At 39.6% G+C, this 21,917-nt stretch overlaps 1 protein-coding gene across 1 annotated transcript in view; it reads right to left on the bottom strand.

The window, feature by feature from the left end:
* Positions 1-502: 502 nt before the first annotated feature.
* ZNF292 (zinc finger protein 292) overlaps positions 503-21,917 on the bottom strand; it is a 25,866-nt gene continuing 4,451 nt past the window's right edge. The window contains exons 4-7 of the mRNA XM_008947053.1: positions 14,185-14,387; positions 11,214-11,350; positions 9,824-9,965; positions 503-8,118 (exon numbers count right to left, since the gene is read on the bottom strand). Of these exons, the coding sequence (XP_008945301.1) occupies positions 937-8,118; positions 9,824-9,965; positions 11,214-11,350; positions 14,185-14,387 (7,664 nt within the window). The 3' untranslated portion in view covers positions 503-936. The remainder of the gene's footprint in view (positions 8,119-9,823; positions 9,966-11,213; positions 11,351-14,184; positions 14,388-21,917) is intronic.

Here is a 21,917-nt window from a genome sequence, read left to right as displayed (position 1 = left end):
AAGAAATGAAATGTGATTTTATTTAAGGCAATACTGGGCTACTTCACAAATCACCACCTCAAATATATACACTGCTCCACACTACTAATTTTCTATCACATTCACAACGGATTCTTTAATACCAAATATTGTTTTAAATCTCCAATGTAGCAAACTATTTTTATTCATATTTCCATTTTTATTATGGAATCATAAATGCTTTGTATCCAATTAAAAGCAATGAAAAATGTAGCTATAAGAAAACTATTATATTTATGAATTAACTACATATGAATATCATCCATTGATACTGGATGTTCAAATTTACAAAAATGAGAGCGTGTCAGTACGTTTAACCTATGAAATGTGATCTTATCTAGCTCCCCCTCTCCTGTAAATAAATGTTTTATGCAAAATAAACTGGATATGGCAGACGTAGCTAGTTTTAGTTCAAAAGTTCTTAATTTAAAATGATTAAAGGACAGCTTTAAAAACTTGTTCACTTAGTTACAAATTAAAATTCCGAATATAAATGTGTCATTTAATAGTTTAGACTTACAGACTGCTGGTGGCAGCAAATGATTTACAATAATAAATATATACAAAAAAAAAATATGTATCTACAAATAAAGAGTACTGTTATACATGAGCAGTGACCTGGTGAAAGATACCAATCACAGACAACTCACAAAGATTTAGTTCATGGAAAGGACAGTCTGATAGAAAGTTGAGGTTTTGATCAAGTATTTACAAAACTGAATCAATTACTCTGTTCAACTTCAAGTCCCATAGGGATAAAAACAAATAAGACATTTACATGACTCAGGTCATGTTTTTTGCTAGATTAAATCACTTCAAAATAAAAGCCCTCCACAGTTACTAGCATGCTTGATGGCTTCCTATTCAAAATAAATCTCATTAAAGGTTGTGGAGGTTGTGGTTAGACACGTCAGGTTCTTAGTATTTTGAGTCCCCTTCTCGGGAACTTGTAACAATTACTTTTGCAGCTTTAACCTCTGGATTATCCTCCCAACGTCCTTCGAGCTTTCTCAAACTGATGACAGGTTTCATTTCCTGAAGCTGCTTCAACACACGCTCATAGCAGTCTTTAAAAGCCTTGTCTAAAACTATCTTGACATTATCACCACATGGAAGCCGTGAGGGGTTGGCAAATGGTACGAGGGTTTCAGTTTCAGAACATGACCAAGTGACATTATTAATTGCTACAGAGGTCTTCTCATTGGATTTTCGTGAGTTCGAATGGGATCCTTTTTTGGTGCCACCGCTATGGTAGTCTCTTTCAGTGTTTTTCTTTTGCTTCACAGCAGACTCTTCAAGGAACTTGAGGAAAGACACTTCAAAACCCATTGGCTTAAACGAGCTCCAGTCGAAAGCTGCAGGTTGCTCTTCAGCTGTTTGAATGGCGACAGCAGTCTCTTCCTCCCGGTGCACGCTACTGGCGTCCACGGGCACTACCTCCTCGGGTTTTTCGACTCTCCTCCTCTTATTCTGAGCAACATTTTTTTCTTTGTTTGCTCTTTTTAAGTTGTTTGATTTTTGTTTTTCTGAGGGGCAGGAGCTGGTCTCCTGCAAGTCACCGTTTACACTGGAAGAGACTTTTGCTTGATTTTCAGCATTTGAACAATCCTCATTAATCAGTTTAGTAATAAACAGTTCCGTCAGTTCATCTACCTCATCTTTCTCACCTTTTTCAATCTCCTTTTGTGGTAAGCTAGGTGTGCTTGAATCATTATTGCTTGCTACCAAACTTGGTTCAGGCTCTTTCATATCATTTTTTTTCTCAGGCTCCTCTTGCTCACAAGGGGCTTCCTTTACTTGTGAGACAGACTGCTTTTTAGATACAATAAGAAGATTTCTATGTTGGGAAGTAAATGCTTTGGAGAGTTTGTGACATTTATAATGCCTTATGATGTTACTTTCGCTTGTGACTACAGATGAGCACCCCTTTATCATGCACGGATACTGAGTGATGAACCTGCTCGTGCACTCCGACAAGGCATCGTTTCTAGCCTTTATTGAGTACACGTGCTTGCCACGTTTCAGGGAGTAGGCCTTATTTTCTTGAACTTGCATTCCTTTCATGTTTTTGTTTTCCAAGTTCACGTTTTTCTTTCGTTTTGTTTTCACTGACAGCCTGTTACCTTCTTTTCCCGATCTGTTTTTAAGTCCTCTTGGTTTGGACTTTAATGGTTTCTCCTGATTTGCTTTGCTTGAAATGTTCTCCTGACCTGGTGTCAGTCTCCTGGGCCTTATTAGATGATCTTTATGCCTGTCATTATGTTTGTTAAAAATATGCCTCAAGAGGTTAGACCTAGTAGCATAAATGCGGTCACAGCCTTCACAGTCACACTTGAACACACCGTCATCTTCCACTTTGTTTGGCCTTATCTTGACACCGTGATCCGCCTCAAGATGTACAATGTAGTTAAGATATGCCGTAAATGAAAACTTACACTGAGACTGATCGCAGAAAAACCTTCCCGCCTCTGGAGCAGATTTCATGTTTCCAATTTGCTCTGGGGTCATGTCATGGAGCTTCACGTAATGTTGTATCAAACTGGTGACCTCCTGGAAGATGCGGGAGCAGTCGCTCACCTCGCACCTGAACTCCCTCACAGCCGGTTTGGTTTCCACCTCGTCGCGCTCCTCCTTGCCTGTCTCGATCTCCTCCTCCACTTCAGCAGAGAAGGCAGGGAGGTCAGACTTGTGCACAGCTTGGTAGTGAAGGATTAGGTTCTGTTGTATGGTGAAAGCAGCAAAGCAGCCCTGATGGACACACCGGTACGGTCGGTAAGGGCTGTATCTGGTGGGAAACTCCAGGGATTTTGTTACAGGCTTCCTACGCTTTCTGTCCTCTTTCTCCTTCCTGTACCTCCTAACCTTGCGTACCTTGGGTTGTGCCTGGGTGCTGCCAAAAGAGGCTGCGTTATGCTGCTCTGGTGCCACGGGGACCACCTGGGGAGGTCTTTCCAGTCTTTCAGGAATATTATTTTCTGGTAGAAGTTTTTCCAAGACTTTTACAGGCTCTACAACTTCCCTTATCTGAACTTCTTTGATCGATGAACCTGTAGGTCTGTCTTCTATTACTAGTGTCTGCAAAGTTCTTATTTCAACAGGTTGTGGGGCTGTGTTTACTGTTTCATTTTGAGATCTTCTGCCATAAGGCCTTTTAATTTTTAATTTTACCATCTCCTCAGTCGTAAAATGATGTACAAGCTGACAGTGTGCTCGGAGATTAGAGTTTCTTGTGAATGTTTTTGGACAGGTAGGTACAACGCATTTGAACGGGGCATACTTCAGTTGATGTTTCTTAATTTCTAGTATCATTTCTGCAGTGTACTGGTGAACCTTGCCATAGTGTTTAAATAACGCATCTTTTGTCATGGCACTGTAATTGCAGCCTGGATCCTGACATACAAAAGGTTTATTAACTCTGTCGCTAAACTGAATGTTATTTGCTTCTGAAGATACCTGGATGAGGGGTTTATTTTCAGTCACTACAACAGGAACAGCTGGTGCTAGCGTATCTGCTGGAGGACACTGCAAAACAGTCTCAGAGACCTGAAGGGGTGAATAATCTTCTAGTTTCAGTTTTTGCAAGCCCTCCAAAATTTCCATCATCTGAGTATCATCCTTTTGAGAAGTTTGGGCAGAGGTACCCTTTGCAGCAGTGATATTCCCTGCGTGCACAACAAACTGTGCAGGGGTGGGTGGTTTTACGCTGTGTGCAGAATTTCCCGAGGAAGCCTGTGCGTTATTTACTTGCAAGGTCTGTCCTGAAGCAGCAACGGTATCCTGAATTTCAGTTTTCACCTCAAGTATCTGTGAATTCATAGCAGTCTTAATTATTTCCAGGCTTTTTTCAAAGTTCTGCATAACATTGTCCTCTGAAATCTGTTCTGCTGCGTTTGCTTGCACACAAGAATTTACAGGCGTCATTTGGGAATCCCCTTTTTCAGTTTTTACTGTTAAAGGGGGTAGCGTTGTACGAGCTTCGAGAGTTGTTTTGAAGTTCTCTTTGACACTGGCCATCAGTAACTGATTGTCAACATTATTGAGTTTCTGCGTGAGATTTTCCACCCCTGCTTGAGCGCCACAATTTGCCAGCAAGTTGGACTGAAAACTTTCTCCCTGTATTTGCACATTTCCTTCAGTGCTTTTTGTTACATGTCCCATCACTGTTGTATTATTTACTGCTACTTTCTGTGACATGTTGGGTGCAAACAAGGGTGTAGTTGCTTTTCTCTTCCTCTTTGAAGCACTGGTTCCCTTCTTATTCAAGTCGCTTGATCCCGCATTCTGAGGACTGCTTATAACTGAAACTCGTAGACTGTTCCCTGCAAAGTTTTGTGCTGCTGCAGCAGCATTAGAAAATGAGCTATGACACAAGCCATTTTCAATAGTCTTTAGCATCAGGTCCTGTGGTGCAAAAACGGGCATGCTCTTGCATTCGTTTAATGGAGGAATTTTGGCATTGAGGGTCCTGTTTTGGTCAGTTAGCAGGGTAGTGGGATTACAGACTGTCTGCAGTAGAGGGGATGAGGTTGAGTTGGGGAGAACGTGTGCATTTATCTGCGCCGCGCCGGTGAGGCAGCTCGTTGTAACGACGCGTGGCAGTACTTCCGTGGTCTCAAAGGTACTTGGGATGCCTGCGGTTTCCAGGGCTTGTTTTATAATCTGATTTCCTTCCTCGTTGCCACTGGTAGTGAAGTTACTCACATTGGCCCGTGGAAACATAGTCTGCAGTAAGGCTGTGGAACGATTTTCAGCTGCAAGTAACTGGAGGAATGATGGATCTTTAAAACATGTCTCTGGGTTGAAAGCAGACTCCTGGGGTTGAGGCAAGTTTAATGAATTTGAGGAAAGAATCATACTAGCAAGCAACGACTGTCCATTAGCCTGCAGAGCTTCTGGAGTAATTTCTGATCCTTCAAGAGGCTTACAGTAAGACCTCTTAGATAAGTGACCACCAAGTGATCTAGGATTGGTGAAAACTCTGAAGCACCTGCTACAGATAAACTTGCCATCCCTGATTATTGCTGGCCACTTTGCCCGCTTGTTATGCTTTGGCTTCCTTTCTTTCCCATTTGGGCCCCGGCCCCGATCTTTTTTTACCTTTTCTGAAGCTGGATGTTGAGAACTCATTTCATTGACATTATTTTCATTACTCAGTCGTGAGGGAAATAGTTGATCAATAGTTTCCTCTTTTGAGAAAGCAGAACTAGAGTTTCCTTCTAGTTGAGACGAGAAGTTATTTGTGTTATTTTCCAGTTGTGAGAAGACTGAATTTGGAGGATTCTCTGCTGAGGAAGGGAAGAGAGACATTGGACCGTTTTCTGCAGGCAAAGGAAGAAAAGGATCTGAACTGCCATCAATATTCAGAGGCATAACTGTTTTTGCCAGGTCATCCAGCTGGGAAGGTAAGGTTGCACCAGACAGATTATCCATCTGTGAACACAAAACACTCTCAGGCTCACTTTTAATACGGGTAGACAAACTTGGATTGATGACACTTTCCACTACAGGCAACATAGGACTGGCCAAATTTTCTAGGTGGGTTGGAAAAAGTGTACTTGAGACGTGTTGCGCTTGACTGGAAGAGGCAGGATTCAGATGAGGTTTGTTCTGCGCAGTAAAAGCAGCACCACTGAGATTTCCTACTTGCGACAGCGTAAGATACACAATCTTCCCGTCGTTCGGCACATTTTGCAGAGTGCTGGATTTTCGTGGTTTCTTGTTTTTTCGCTGCATTTTAAAAGCAGCATATTGGTCAGGGTGTGCTGCCTTCATATGTTTGCCAATGCTCTGTGATGAGTTGTACGTTCGAGTACACCCCTCAACCTGACAATTAAATTTCTGAGTAGGGGCTGCTGGTGACACAGCTGGAACTAAAGAGCTGTTCATGTTAGGCTGGGATGGAATAAACGTAATACTTTCTAAAGTTTTTAAAGGTAGGTTATATAGATTAGCTGCAGCCTTAATACTGTCCTCAATTTCAAGTTTGGAAATGGGTACACTGTTTCGATAGCCCGCCTGATTCTGCAGGCTGAACGGACTTGCAACGCTCACTTGTCTTTCTAAGCTTTTTGATTCGAGGGCTTCTGGATTTAGTGTGTCTGAGGTCACAGAAATATTTTGAATATTCTGAGTCTGACTGAGACATTCTTCTTCCGCTCTCTCTTGGAAAACTGGAAGACAAGAGTCAACTGATATGCAAAGCATCTGGGCTTCTGGTTCAGCGGTATCTACTTTACCAGCAGTGGCAGCCAATTTACCTCTTTTTACGAAGTTATCTCTGATTTTCTGGTTAACAGCAGACAGCTTAACACTGCTTGCTGGAACTGCCACTTCTGCCTTCAGCGAGCCGGCAGGAGCCTGCTCCGGGTCAGCGCTCGGCAGGGAGTCGCTCTGCTGCGGGACGCTCGCTGCTGCGTTCACGCTTTCAGTCCTCACTGGTTGCGCTTTGACGGGACTCCAGCCGACGTCTTCTCCTTCAGTGGAGCTAGTCTGGTGGTCAGCCGGAGGAGACGCCAGTTCCACTTTAACAGCAGCTCCATCAGTATTTTCATTTGCTTCTGAAGTTTGACTAAGATCGGGCTGACTAGCCTGGCTGTCGGGCTCTTGCACTGTCTCAGGCTGTTTGTTGTGGTCCTCTGCGTGCTTCTCCAGTTCGCTCTGAGAACGGTACACCTTCCCACAGCCTGTGACTTTGCAGGTATAGGTGTTATAGTGTTGTGCTTCGTGATCGTAGAGTAAGTAAGCTTCGGAAAACACTCTGCCACATTTAGGAAACATACACTTTGCTCTGAAGACCTGATGCTCTTTCCTGTGTGTCAGCAGCTCGGCATAACTGTTAAACCCAGCCTTACATTTCATCTGTATGCAGATGTAAGGTTTGCTGCCACAGTGCATTTGTAGATGATCATTCAGGTGAGTAACGCTTACAAAATGTCGCCTACAGTACTGGCAAATCACTTTTTTGCTTTGCATTTCAAGAAAACGTTTAGCTTCTTCATTATCTTTATGCCCCTTTGCATGTGCTATTAGATTTTTAAAATATTTGAAGCCTTTTTTACAAAATGTTACAGGGCAGGTGAATTCATTAACAGGGAGTTGCTTTTGAACTGGCACTATCTCTGGTATGTAGGGTTTATCTTTGTCATCATTGTCATCGTCTGAGCCATCGTTATCGTTAAACACAATGAAGTCTGTTGAATAGAGACTGTTCTTCTTAATGGGTCGCTGCTCCTGTTTGGATACAGCATCAGTTTTCTGATTCTCATTGGCAGCTGCTATTTTAGGAGGTCTTCCCAGTCTTCTCAGTGGTTTCATAGCAGCCAATCTCTCTTTGCTAGATTTTTTAACATGCAAAGTTACATGGGGAACAAAGTTTTCCTTAGAATTAAAATTTTGGGCACAAATAGGGCAACTGTAAATCCCGTCTTTATAATGTTTCTGGGCATGCCTAACTATTCTATGACCTAGGAATTCTTTGTCACATAACACACAATACTGCATATAAGCTTGCCAGTTCCTAAATCTAGCAGATATGAACCCCCTCTCTCTGAGCTTTTTAATTTCTCTCTTTTTCTGCTTTTCATCATCAATACCCTTAAGAAGGCTTGTAGCTTCATCAAAAGTGCCAGCAACCCCATTCACAGAAGTTTCTTTAGTCTCTTCTTGGCAGTCCTCAACCTTCTCATAAACTTCACTATCGTTTAGTTCGTCTATTGATGACACAATGGATGCCTCCTCTCCCATAAGTGCCAGACACTGACGCTTGAGAGTTTTCCAGTCCCAGAATTCTGGATCAAAAGGCCACTGAGTTTTCAGTACAAGTAAGAGTTCACAGCGCAGAGAATTTGGTATTGGAAGATTCTCTTCATCGTACTTCTGGTCAGGCTGATTATACAGCATTTCAACGGCATAATATGCATCCACAGTGGGTTCGAGGAGAAATTCACTCAGCTGACAAGCACGTTTAACCTCCAAATCATCTGGAAGCAAGCAGGAAATAGTCTTGCAAATAGATATCTTGACATCTGTATTTTCACTGGATTCCAAGCGCAATGCTTTCACACACAGCTCAATGCAGGTTGCAAGTCCAGCACAATCAATCTGTAAGGCAAGACTGGTTTCAGTAAGTCAAGTCACCATAGCCCTCTCTATACCTGTAAATTTAAAGTATCGTTATTCAACCCTATGTGTCAGAAAAAAACGCACCTGGAGCGTGTAATAATACTTTTTACTTTAAGAAACACAGTGGTTTGTCTTTAGATATCATTCCTTAAATTGCATAATTTGTCTGCATGCTACTAAAAGTGAAAGTTTGCATACAACTACAATACAAATTAATTTTTTCTGTCTAGTTTGAGGACTTTAGGACTGCATGCTACAGGTGTACATTTTATACTAGAGCAATATTGAGCCTTTTCCATTAAATAAAGCCTGCCAGCTGTGTCACAATTAATTGAGGTGGGCTGCTATGGAGCATTAACCTAAGACTGTGTAGAATTCAAAAAGTGCAACAGCTGAAGTAAGAGAAGCACGTGATCTTCAATAAGATCTACAATTTGGAAATCACTTAAGGTTTAAAGATTTATTTTTACTTTTAAAGATTATACCACTTCAAAGTCAACTGACCTCAACTGAACACATGGCTTCATTCCAACTGAAAGTAATAAGTATACTTAAATGGTCCATCATTCAAGTGTTCCAAAGGTCATGTGGTCTTTCCTCATTCATACCCTCGGGCAATGTAAATTACATTTATGTCCACTTTACAGTCCCTTTATGCTGTTAAGAATGTACAGAGAGGCTGTGGTATACATGACAATAAAGCATGAGTCTACTATCCACATGGTCTCCAATTTCTGGCATCAATGAACTGATTCATAGCTCACTAGAGAAGAATCAATATGGCATGGAGCAGACAGAACTCTTAGTATTTGTGACAAACGAAACAGTGATTTTTCGTTGGTTCGCGACAGTATTACAAGACTCTGTGAAGGTTATTTTCCTGCTCCCTCTAACTCCAGTTTAGTTCTGATCTTTGAAAAAAAAAAAAAAAAAAAAAAAAATCTTTAAGATTAGAAGCCCATGATTAGCCATACCAGAATACTGCTAAAGGAAAAAAGGTATTTTATTCTCTAGAATTAATAATCTGACTTACAGAATTCTCTCAACTAAAGGCTTTCAGAAGATCTCAGTTTAGCTATAAGCATTAAATAGTGCAACTATTAATGAGAGGAAACTAGGACAATTAAATGACAAGGTTAGCTGAGATAGATGAACAGGGTTTTTAATACAGCATTGGATCTAAGTCCACAAAATACAAGTATTTCTTTTATCAAAACAAAGTTGTTTTTTTTTTTCTTTTAAAGCGTCCTTTAATTTTCTTAGGTATCGATACACGGGCTTCATTTCCTCTCCTTAGAAGCTTCTCCTTTTTCTGTACTACTTGAAATATGGAAAATAATGAAGAGGAATATTAGGACCTGCTAACAGAAAATACCTCATTGGAGGATATAGGCAATAGCAGAGGCTATAATATCACCTTTAGTTTTTCCTTGATCTCAGTTGTGGCAAAAACGCTCTTCTGTTTATCCACCTTTCCACCCCCCCCCCAAAGGAAGAAAGATGTTTTAATAATTCAAAATGAATCACCTTACAGTTTACCTGCAGAAGGAAGCTCCTATGGTCTTTCCTGAAACCAATCAGTATCACCTTAAAGGTGATCTTACAGAGACAGGACATCTAAGCAGCTTTCCTGATTACAGTTCCATTAAAAGTGCCAAAAATATTCTTTCAGGAGTATCCTTACCTCTGAATTAATTACTTTAATCAGGAAGAAAATGTGATAAACAGTCTTAGTTAACACAGAAAGTTGACGACATCTCTCTAGATACACTTGAATAGAAGGCTCTACCCTTTGCTGCAGTTTACTCCAGAAAAGAGTCAGTTCCCTAGAACAAGAGAACAATATTTCAAGGCCAGCAATGCAACCATTAATTTTATCACAAGAAATGCAAGGTTGAGAACAGTTTCTATTTTGCCTTTTGGAAATGAAAAAATCTGAATTTATTCACACTTCATCTTACAGAGAAAAGCTTTTATTAATATACCCACACCGTTAGCATCTAATTTTCAAAATTATTACAATGACTCAATTCCAGAAGGACAGATCAGAATAAAACCAGTATTATCACAATTTATGCTACATAATTTACAGGCTCATGATGTGGCCTTGAAAAAAAGCCTTGCAAAGTAGTTTACTCTTCACAGACTGGGATCTTACATTTCTGAATTCTTAGCAATTGCTAAGAGCTATGGGAGGATGGCTTTTCTCTGTGGTAGATATATTTTTCTTGAGCTGCTCTGCTTTAAGAGCTGAATCTAACTGTGATTTAGTGAGAAATTAGCCCCCAAAGCCCAGCAGTATTACTGAATCTACGTTAACTCACTAGTTCATTCCTCCTTAGGTGTAAATAGCCAAGAGTATTTAGTACCTTGTGGAATGGTGTAACCCCCAAAACTTTAGCAGAATCTGTTAAAGCAAAATCCTGCATTAGCAGATGTTCTCCTACTGCTGTACATAAAAAGGAGGTGCACAAACAAAGCAAATTCTTCAGGAATTTTACAGGGCTGGAAGTATAACCAAACTGTTACCAGCTCAGAATTCAGACCCTAACAGCTCGAGTATCTGCCAACAAAGACCAGTTACGTGTTCCCACATTAATGAAAGCAAGCCCTAAACAATAAGTAGCTTCATCTAGCTTATAATTTTGATCATAGTAGTAAAGAGATCCTTCTTTCCTAGAAGACTGTTAGAGAAAGAAATACTGTGTTATGAAACAAGGACAGGTGGGAACAATACTTATGCATTAAATGTTGACATAATGCTGACTAACTGCCTGCAGATACAAAATTCCTTATTTCTACAGCATAAGATTATTGTCAAGAAAAATTATTAACTAGCTATTGGCATTTATAAATGTCTTCTCATGCATGCAGCCTTCACATACCCATAATGGAAGCTAATCCTGTAAATTTTTTCCCCTTTTCTTTTTAAGCATTCCAAGAACCTCAGCTCTTTCCTATTTAGTTTACTGATATTACCAGCTAAAGACAGTTAACTTATGGCTTATGTATCAGTTCTATCTTCCCTAAACTAATTTTTATTCCACTAGACAGAAAACAATGTTCAAACTCACCAGGCACAATACATTTCTCCTTGCTGCAGCTGGCGAGATAAAAATGCTGCACATAAAATTAGAGCACTTTTTTCATCTCCATCCGATTCTAGGTTACAGATCATTTCTAGAGCATCTTTGCAATCTACTTCTGCAATCTAGAAAGGAGGAAAGAAAACAAGACCAAGACTAAGAAAGTGGCTTCATTTTCAGACATACAGTCATATGAACCTTCACAAAAAGACAGTAATTTAGAATTTTGTATTTATCAGATAGAGATAAGCTTGAAAGCCAATCAGCGCATTTCTAGTGTCAAAACCTATTGTGCCACCAGAAAAACTGTTTTATTAAAAGTGAATATAAACTGTTTCTCAGACACAAGGCTTATTTTTATCTACTGCCCAATTCATTTAAAATTTTAAAAATACAATATTAATTGTACATATTACATATATACTATAATTGTAATAAGCATACTTATAACTTTAAATTGCAGCCTAACACAAAAAGATTATTACCTGAAATTCTAACCCAATTTACTAGTCACTGATGTTACTACTGCTTTAATACAATAGCTGGGTGATTAATGAATCCATAGTTTAACATGAATATTCCACTATTTTCTATAAAAATGAAAGACAAAAAGGGAAGCTGTACAGTAAGAAGCAGGTTAACTCTATGCTTTTCTAGAAGACTGCAGTCTCTGAAGTGTAACTTATTTGTTCAAGCAGTGATGGAAGCACTTTGTTTTGTAGCAAAACAGAGGAAGAACCACAGTCACCCAGTAGTACTGGACAGTTGTACCAGTACTGAACCAGCGCGCTTGTTACAACTGCTGTCTAACTTGATTCTCAGCAGACTGGTTTGATGACATCAATTAGCTCATCTGGCAGGACATGCTGGCGTTTATTCTTTTGACACTGACAGCTGAAGACTAACCTGACCATTGCAACAGTACTGCTGGAAGTCTCTCTTGAGAAGCCACAAGACCCAAGTAAGAAACTGAAGCGCCCACCCAAACACCCAGCTCACTCGGTACTTCAGATAAGGTAGCACCACAGCCCGACTGGGCAACCACAGTATCCAGCAACTGGTCCAGCAATCAAACCACGATTTCTGAGAGTCCAGCAACTCAAGTTTCACTTTAAATTGGCACTGTAAATATACTAACAACCCTTCACTGAACATAATTTGAAGTTTAATAACCTGAAAGACATCTTCTAAAACTGCATTTCTCAAGACCTCAGAGAGGATGGCTTAACATAACTGTAATCTCCATTGAGACTGAAGGTCTGCTTTGCTCACCTCCCCATCTTGGACAGGGATCACCTGTTAAAAGCTTAGGGAAGAATATGGGAAACTGAACTTACAATAAAGGGATTTTTTTTCTGAAATGTTTTTCCAGTCTCTCTGAGTTCCTAAGGGACCCAGCTTGCAGCAAACATCTGTACAGGGCCAGCCATCCAGTCTGCCAGTCTAGCATTTCACATACTGCAGATTTGAACTCTTCACACTATTGAAGCAAACTATTAAGACTAATCCAAGCTAAAAATGCTACTTTCCTGCCTATTCTAAGTGGATATAAAAACTTCCATACCACTAAAGAATGAGCAGTATGTTCTTATGTTCTTTACAGTTTACCTTTTTTTTTCCCCCTCCATTTTCTTACTGTTCTCATGCTACAACATTACTATCCTCCTCAGTTCAGAAGTCCACCTTGACATGTTAATAGCACATCTGCCTTCTCTTGGTAACACATGAACTTTCCAGAATGGTTAGTAATACTGCAAACCATGCTGCAGCTGCAGCTGCGAAGCTAAGCCACCCAAGCAAACCAAGGTTTGGAAATATCTGCATTAGGTTCTCTGGGATAACCCACTTTGAACTTATCTGCATGTTATGGTATTCTAAGAAACAAAGGTACCCCATTCCTTTAGTCCATGGGATTCATGGTTCATTCACTGACCAAGCCCATTCGGCTTTGGGAGCGCGGTGGGGCTGAGTAATGAAGGAAGCATGTTTGCAGGGTCACAAATTCCAAGTTCCATTGAGTCTTCAGCAAACAAACATGAGATTGCACAGCGCCGTCACAGCTCCTCCTGAGCCTGTTCTGGCAGGGCCTACAGCAGCCAGAGCTGGGAGGCTAAGACCGATCCGATCCTACTGAACATCAGAAGAACATGCCCAGTGAGATTCCGCCATCTTACCATTTAGGCTATGTCTAGGGTAGGAAAATTTCCAACTCTAGTCACTGTATAGTTTCCATCCCTTTAAGATCAATTTCAACATGCTTAGTACTTATTAACATAAAAAGATGACAGAGACAAAAGGACAGCAAGGGGATGCAGACAGTCACGAAAACTGACAATTCCAGATTGTCTTCCTTTGAGACGGGAAAAAAAAAAGTACAGATAAAACTTTGGAGTGGGGTGAGAAATAAAGATGTCACCTGAAAGAATGCAGAAGAGCAAAGCTGTCAACTCTTCTTTGACTTTTGCATTTAAACAAGAAGAATTTTATATTTCAAACCAGATCAAGTATCTGACTTCACCTTCAATTTCACCCAGGCATTTAGGTGAAACAAAGGTTACCTTTATTCCCTGAACTGAAAGTAGCATCTAAAGGGCTCCGTTCCACGTACTAGGTACTGCACAAAAAGGTATAGTTAAAATAGTAAGAGTGGGAAAACCATCATCTTTACCTTACTAACAAGGTATGAGGCCAAGTTTTAAAATACTTCAAGCAAAAGCAAAGTTGTGGCATAGCCAGAAAAGGCCTACTAGAGACTTAATATTACACTTTGACAAGTGTTTTAATCAAGTCATTACTGGTTAGTTTGGAAGTGACTTACATAAAAAAAACCCAAAACACCAAAAATATTGGAGATCATATTTTAAAAGAAAAACCTCTTCTACAAAAAAACATCCTATAATTAGTGACTATTTTATCATTAAAGAAATAAATCTAAAAGAGTTCTTCATTTTTTACTTACTTCTTCCATTAGCTTTTCATTTGGTGATCCTGAACAAAGACAGACCAGGTACGTTTGCTTGAAATTGCCTTTTGCACTGATTTCTGGATGGTCAGAGCACAGTTTTGCCAGGGCAGTAGCTTGCGTTAATTGCTTTGTTTTCATTAGGTGCTTAATACGCATATCCAGCAGGACAGGGCCTTCAAACACTAAAAATTCATTCACTTCAAAGAAAAACAAGCCAAAATATTACATACACGTTTTACAGCAGGTTACAGAGTTAACAGATGGCATTTATTCATTCATGGTTAACCCCTAAAATTTGTATACAAATAAAAAAAGGTACAAAAGGTATGAAGCATGACAAGAAAAAGTGTCTCTGAGACCTGTACTTGTTTGTTACAATGATTCCCTGCAACAGACCTTTTATCTACCTGCAGATCTTAATTTGTTCTAACTTCTTGGCAAAACAGCTGCACACAAAACAGATTTAGAAAGCATATAAATATTAAAATATTCTACTGGTGTTAAATATTTTGTATTATGCATCCACAGAAAGCAGTCAAACTCCTTTAAAAGTTTTTCAGCCAAATGGGCTTCCTACAAAAAGAGGCTTATATGTATACGCTTGACTGCATAGAGTTTAAAACTCAAATGACTCTAGTTTATTCAATTGTATTTTGTAGGTCTGCTGCTACCAGAGTTAAAACTCTACTGTGTATGGTCTACTCAACTCTAGGTGCTTCAGTGGAAGGTGTAAGAATCCTACAGAAAAAGGGGAGTACAAATGAATATTCCTACTCTTACATCTCGGGTCTCATCCATATCTTCAAAATCAAAATTGCTTCAGCTTCAAGGATATGGTTTAGTACTACCTCCCAAAGTATTTAAAGTCAGTTATTAAAACTAGACAGACACAGAGACAGCCAATTTCATTTAATCCTTTTGACACCAACCCCTCTCTGACAACTGTTTCCACAAGCTAGTCACAAACTGCATGAAAAATGTTTTTGGTTTTCAATTATCCACATCTTAATTTAATGAAACATTCTCTTATCTTTTAAACTCAACAATTTTCTAGTGATTTTTGTTTCCATTCTTTTTTAAAAAACAGATTCATGATATTCTTTCAATGTCAGGGTAGAATCTTGATCTTTTCTAAATGAGATTTTGAGTATTTTCATCACCCCTTCTTGAAACCCTTTGGGCACCCGCAGTGCTTGCTTTCTGGCACATCTTGGTCGAAACAGTCATTATATCCTTCTTGATTCACTCGCCTTGAATGTCACTTGAATCATATTGCTCATTCACCTAATTTATGTTTTCTTCACTTTCAAAGTCTGCTTGGTCTTGATGAACTAAATAAGCAATATCACCATACGCAAAATTTTTACCCCTCTAGTATCTGGATTATTAGTACCTGACATTTACTGAAAGAAAAAATATCATCTCATTTTATTCTTTGCTTCCTCCCATCCTTGTTCATTTTTGACTCATGACTGTCTTTCATTTTATCTCATGATTTCTCCTTTTTCTAGCTACTTATAGAGGATATTACTAAAAGCCCACCTTGCAATCAAAATTAGGTCAATCTTTTTCTTTTTTTATTGTTTTAGGGCACCAAATGTTATGGCAGAAAATACTGCCTTTTGCAGAAATCAGGCCTGTTAGATCCCATCATTATCCTTCACGCATTTTCAGATTTATGGTTGAAATACCATTTCAACCAACTTCTTAGTTATTTGTTCAGGATCCTTGTGCACAAACAATCAGCCATGGCTCACTGTGTAAGATGTGTAAGAATTTTCTGTCAAAAACAAGTTCTTTCCTTGTCTCCCTATGTCAATGAAAGTATAACCAGATTTTTATTCAAAGGAAAACTAGAGCACACTGACAACTGGTAGACAGTAAACATTTTTGTGTTTATCAGAGAACATCTGGCTTTTAAGCAGTAGAATAAATGTTCCTTTAATGTCATTATCAATACCTTAAAAAAAATACTCTTCTCAACCCACAAATGACCCAATGATTAATTACATTCAGTAGATTTAGCCTTGCTCTTCCTCCTACCAGGTACCAGTAATCCTTTTACTCACAGCACCTACTCCCAGCTAGTCTGCCTAGAGTAACATTGGAACATTTTACCTTAATTCTGTAACAAGATACAGGAAGACCTTAGACTTTAAGCTGTTCTGGTAACCCAAGATGTTTTACTCTGATTTATTATTACAATTACTGCATTTAATATTTCAAATACTATGTTCTATTTTCTAGTCCTCAATAATCCCCTTCCTTTATTGCTTACTGCTTCAGCCAGCCTACCTTACATAAGCATCAGAACATTTTCTGTTATCTTCTCAACAAGATATATGAAGACCTCTGGGTTAAAGCTACATATTAGCTTTTAAGCCTTTATTCTAATCCAAGTGATTATAATCACTGCAGTTAACATTTGAAAGCTCATTCAGAACACAAGTTTTCATTACATTTATTTCATAACTGAACTACGTATGACATTTTAAGACAAAAAACAGTGCCAAGGTTGGAGGCGTAAGTCTATGGTGGGGAAGAGCCTTAACAGGTTTGGGATTTTTTCTTATATTGTATAAATATATAGTGCAATGTCACTTCATAAAAATACTTTTCCAGCACAAGTTAGTTAACCTCTATGAGCACAAAACCTGAAGTATTTAAGGAGAGTGATCGAACAGCAGGATTCTTGGAAAAACTATTAAATCTCGGGTTTGTGCAATGCTCCACCATTCAACAAAATTCAGAAACTTAATGTTTGTGCAGAATTCACACAAAATTATATAACTAACAAGAGAAAAAGACAAGCAGACGACATCGGAAAGACGGTACTACGGTCTACTAACTCCAGCAAATAAACTTGTAGCTACTGTAATGTTTCCCCATTATTCCCTTGAATCCTGTCACTGGAGTCTCAGGTTATATCACCAAGTGATTCCATGTCAAGCCTTCAAGAACTCCTATGAACTTTTATTATGGTTAATCCTTACATCATACATGAATTAAGAAAAAAGGTAATCCACAGATTAGTAGCACACAAGAGCATGAACAGGCCACAAGCACAGTTCCGCAGCATTAAGTTCTCTATGGTGGACGGTTCACATGTATATCACATTTTGGCTGACTGAAGGACTTGCAGAGCATAAAGCAAAGAATTTTGGCCTTACTTAAAGCACTCATAATCCTAGTACTCTACGCTTAGACAGTTCTTGGGTAGGTATAGATTCATCTACCACAGACCTTTATGTCTTCTCAACCTCGCTCTGGCCAAAGAGGATGACGGCAGAAGGTGAATGTACATGTGGACTATCCATCTCAAAGAACTTCAGTTACTAGTCAGTTAACTTCTTTAGCCATCTTCAAGTGTTAGTCCACATGTGCGTTCACACTGTGGGTGACTCTGAACTGTACTCAGTACTTTCATATTTACCTGGAGTTGGGTCTCAGAATCCTTCATGCAAACAACATCTCAGCACAATTATGCTGAATGCAGCACCAATCCTGGATGCTTCTAGGATGGCATGTTGTCTGGTGAAAGGGTAAAAGAAGTTCCAGGTGGCTGCTTTGAATACACCCGGGATGCAAACACTTTTTTTTTTGTTTTTAAAGTGAGGCTGCTGGTAGCATTCAACTTCTGGTGGCAGATGCTCTGATTACTGAAAATGTGTTCCATACTGGCTGTTTAAATTCTAGCCTGCCTGTCATCCACCTTGGTAATTTCTGAATAGTGGTGGCTGTATCCTTGAACAACTTTTCAATGGGACTTACCTCAGAAGTCTGCCTACTACATTTAAACTTATGAAAAATTAAAGAACTTAACTCTTGGCATCCAGGTTTAAATCTCTAAGGGTAATCAGAATCAGATTAAAAAAGCAGCTGTAGCCTGAATTTTTGTACAGTTACCTTGGATCCTTTTCCTCTAGACAGTTCCTCCACTCACCCTCACAACCAGCTGAGGAGATACCAATTACAGCTTTGAAGAATGTCTCCATTACTACAAGAACATGACAATCTCCAGGATGGAAAAACAGGTTCATGCTGAAGAGCCAAAGCCAGACTGACAGAAACCAAAGATGCAAGTGCAGAAGTAGAGTGTTTTAACATTGCATAGGGAACTACATAACCCAAAAACACTTAGGCATACTTCAGCTTTCAGTCTTTGGTACACTAAGCAGTAAGGCTGAACATATTAGCCACACAACTTCAGTGAACATACATTCTGGTTGTCATGAATTCAGATCAGCTTCAATTCAAGATTAAGATCAGTCCTGATCTTAAATTAAGCCATCTGATAGTCCAGGATGTAGTCAGTAGGATGAAAGATCTATCATGTGAAGAATTAAGACTATCTTATTAAAGTTTCCTTCCCTAACCATTTAACAGAGCAGAGGAACATTAAGCTATTTGGAGAGAGGAATTTTCCAAGTGCTTCTTGTTCATTATATGCAATCTCAAGAAAAAAAGTAGTCATGCAGCTGACACCTGAAGTAGCAGCTGGTTCAGTCAACATGCAAACACAATGCAATGTCTGAAAGCAATACAAAAACAGCTGCCAAGTGCTAAAGCAGGTGAACCATTTACTTTCAGACTAGTCAGTGATCACAGCTAATACTGCCATCTTTAATTTAATGATGTGGATATTTTATTTCCACATGTCTAGGATATCTTTCAAGATTTCTTTCTGCTTTGGTACTAAGAGTAGTTGTTCCCACTATTTGAGGTTGATGGAAACTGGTTGAGCTGTGATCCACAGCAAGTAACGTTACCAATGTGCTCATAAAGGATCTCTGAAATATTATTTGAGAAGGCTGGTACTTTGCTGTCCTCGTGACCCGATGGAATCATGTAAATTTTTGTGATGTCTCAAGCCTAAAATATCTACAATGCAACACAGAAAAAATTCAAAATTTGATTCACATTCTTTAAAAGCACAAGAGACAGGTTTAGGTGGAAAAAGAAGAAAAATCACACAAACAATCGATAGTTTACAGCTCCTGAGCACACTTAATACTGTTGAGGAACCAGAATTTGAATCAGGAAGTTGCAGGCCTAGTTATGTAATTGTCGTGGGTCCTGGCAAGAAATAAGATACATGGAACTGGTGGAAGGATCTCTCTTTCCAGCACTGACCTGCTCTCAGGTAGTGGAAGACTGACTGGGCGTTCTTCAAACAAACATAGATTGATCCATGACACAATACCAAACAGATTCAGGAAACTCAAAAGGAGTTTCTTAGGAAATCTCTCAGATGGCAGCCATGCGTAGCACCATCAACTCCACATGTCCCCTTAGGGGGCCCACAAATGACACGCAAAGATTGTGCTGACAATTCAGTTTCTGCAAATAAATTCTCTTTGGAGTCACCAGTCAAGAATAAGAAAAAAAAAATATATCACTCAGATCATTAGGAATCCAAATTCCCATTTCCAGGCTAGTCCTCCATACAAAACAGACTAGCAACATGGGAGCAATCACAGCCCCAAACGACAATGCTGATGTTCCACTTGCAGGGGAAGAGAGAGAAATTTTCTTCAGAAACAATTCAAGTGGTGTATCAGCACTACAACAGTTCCGAAGAGGAGATTCTCTTTTATTTGGTAATATCTATTGAACAGAATCTGGTAACTGAAGCCAGGTTTCCCAACATTTGTGGTTAGAGGTGAGCTAAAAATCCAGGGCAGTGCTGGAGTTTGTCACCCAAGCAAGCGATAAGTGGCTAGGGAATATTTCCCATGTGAAAAGATTTTCTATGTGCACACAAATGCAAATTTTTATCCACTGTATGCTCGTAGTTCCTGTAGTTCAAGACAGATTTTACTATTTTATATCACAGTACTGTAGAAGCATCTTGTAGTAATGCAGTATGTATTACCCCTCAGCAAAGAAATCAGTGTCAGGTCCGCTGTCCTCATCAGTGGTTCAAACAAATGTGAATCCATCCTCTACTTTTTTTGAGCTCCTTAGCGCATGAATTCTTACAGACATACGTTCATCAGGAAGCTGAGCTGGGCCCAAGGCAGTCAGGAGTAAGGCAGCAGCTTAATGACATGGCACTCAGAGAAGAGTCTCCCCAACATGGAATTATAGAATCATTAAGGTTGGAAAAGATCTCCAAGATCAAGTCCAACCGTCAACCCAACACCACCATGACCACTAAACCATATCCTCAAGTACCACACCTACACGTTTTTTGAATGCTTCCCCCTTCCTGCTCACATTTTGGCACCATCTATGCAACAGTCCATTCTCAAAACAAGGAAAGCAAGAGAACAGTCCAGTTCTGACAAACCTGCATTTGCTTGACTGTAATCAGAACAAACCAGCTGTGCTGTGTGGTCTGAGAACATGAACTTGTCTCTCATGTTATGTTTTAAGTTTGTACAATTTGAAAATAGGGAAATTCAAAAGGATCTGTCTCTGAGATGAAACAGACACCTTGTGCTTTCTACAGGAGATGCAAAGAGGCAAATTGCTCTTCAGGAGACAAAGGCCTTCAAGAAGACATTTTCAGCAGGTAGTTATGTCAAAGACTCTGAAGAAGTTATAGTTGTTCTGAATAAGTCATAATTGAGATGACCAAGACTGAAATAAAATAAATAGGAAACAACAACTGAAGCAAACACAAGCAACAAAAGCATAAGAGGAAGTTATTAGGAAAACCACCTCCAGCCCCAACTAGTTGTTTCATCTCCAACAGGTAACTGTTTACACTAACCATTACTCAAAAACCAAGTTGATCAGATCTTCCAAAAGGTAACATCCCTGTGTAACAAGATAGCTACTTAAATACTTGGAAACTTCTGAAATATCAAATGATAAAGGCAACATTAAGAACAGAGCCTAAATACTGCATGCGAAGTTTACAAATATTCCAGAGTCTGTTATACTGGAGTTAAGGCTGAAGACTGCTGAGACAAATTTCCACTGAGAGAGCATGAAGCAGTGGCCAGAGAGAGTGCTGGATTACAGACAAGAAAACCACCTCTCTGGGCAATGCACTTTGGTATTATTAAAACACCCTTCAAATTAGCAAGAAGATGACAAAACAATGCCGTATGACAGAGGATGACAATAGCTAGAGATCAGCTTGTCAACTGAGTCACAAAAATATGGATACATAGTATGACAAATCCTGCCACTGATAGGAGTAATAACAGTAATAACTGTAACCCAAGTCAGTTGGTTAAGTCCAAGTCAGAAGCATCCTTGAGTAAACAACATAGAGGAACAAAAGGTATCTTGAAATGTCTATAAAAAAACTTCACAAGGAAACACCGATAAAATGAGCAGACATCTGAAATGCTGGGGTCTGAACCCCAACCCCGAATTAAGGTTGACATATGGGTGATTCCCACAGCCCTTCATACAGAGGTGGTGAGTTTGCCTTATAGCTTCCCCCCAGGGTGCGGCCGGCCCTGCAGGGAGAGCCAGAAGGGAAATGAGCCCCAGGGGTCCCGCACTGAGTTGACAAAGGTCAGGTGTCTGCTTGGGGATAAAAGCTGGGACCACTTGCAGGGAGTCAGGAGTGTCTGTCTGTGGAGTGCACTCCCCAGAGCTTCCTGGTTCAGGGCAGACCTCCTGACTCTCCCTGGAGCTGGGCCCTAGTCTGTTTAGACCTTTGTGAACATGGGCTGTTAGGGTGAGAGTCGCTACGTGGGCACCTTTATCATATATGTTTAGTTTGCTGGTCTGGCTGTTTCATCTGGCAACTATGAGAAACCTTG

This window comes from Merops nubicus, unplaced genomic scaffold, assembly GCF_000691845.1.
Source record: "Merops nubicus isolate BGI_N331 unplaced genomic scaffold, ASM69184v1 scaffold47249, whole genome shotgun sequence".
In the NCBI taxonomy this organism is placed as follows: domain Eukaryota; kingdom Metazoa; phylum Chordata; class Aves; order Coraciiformes; family Meropidae; genus Merops; species Merops nubicus.
Note: the sequence above shows the minus strand (reverse complement) of the source record. Positions and strands in the feature narration are given on the sequence as shown.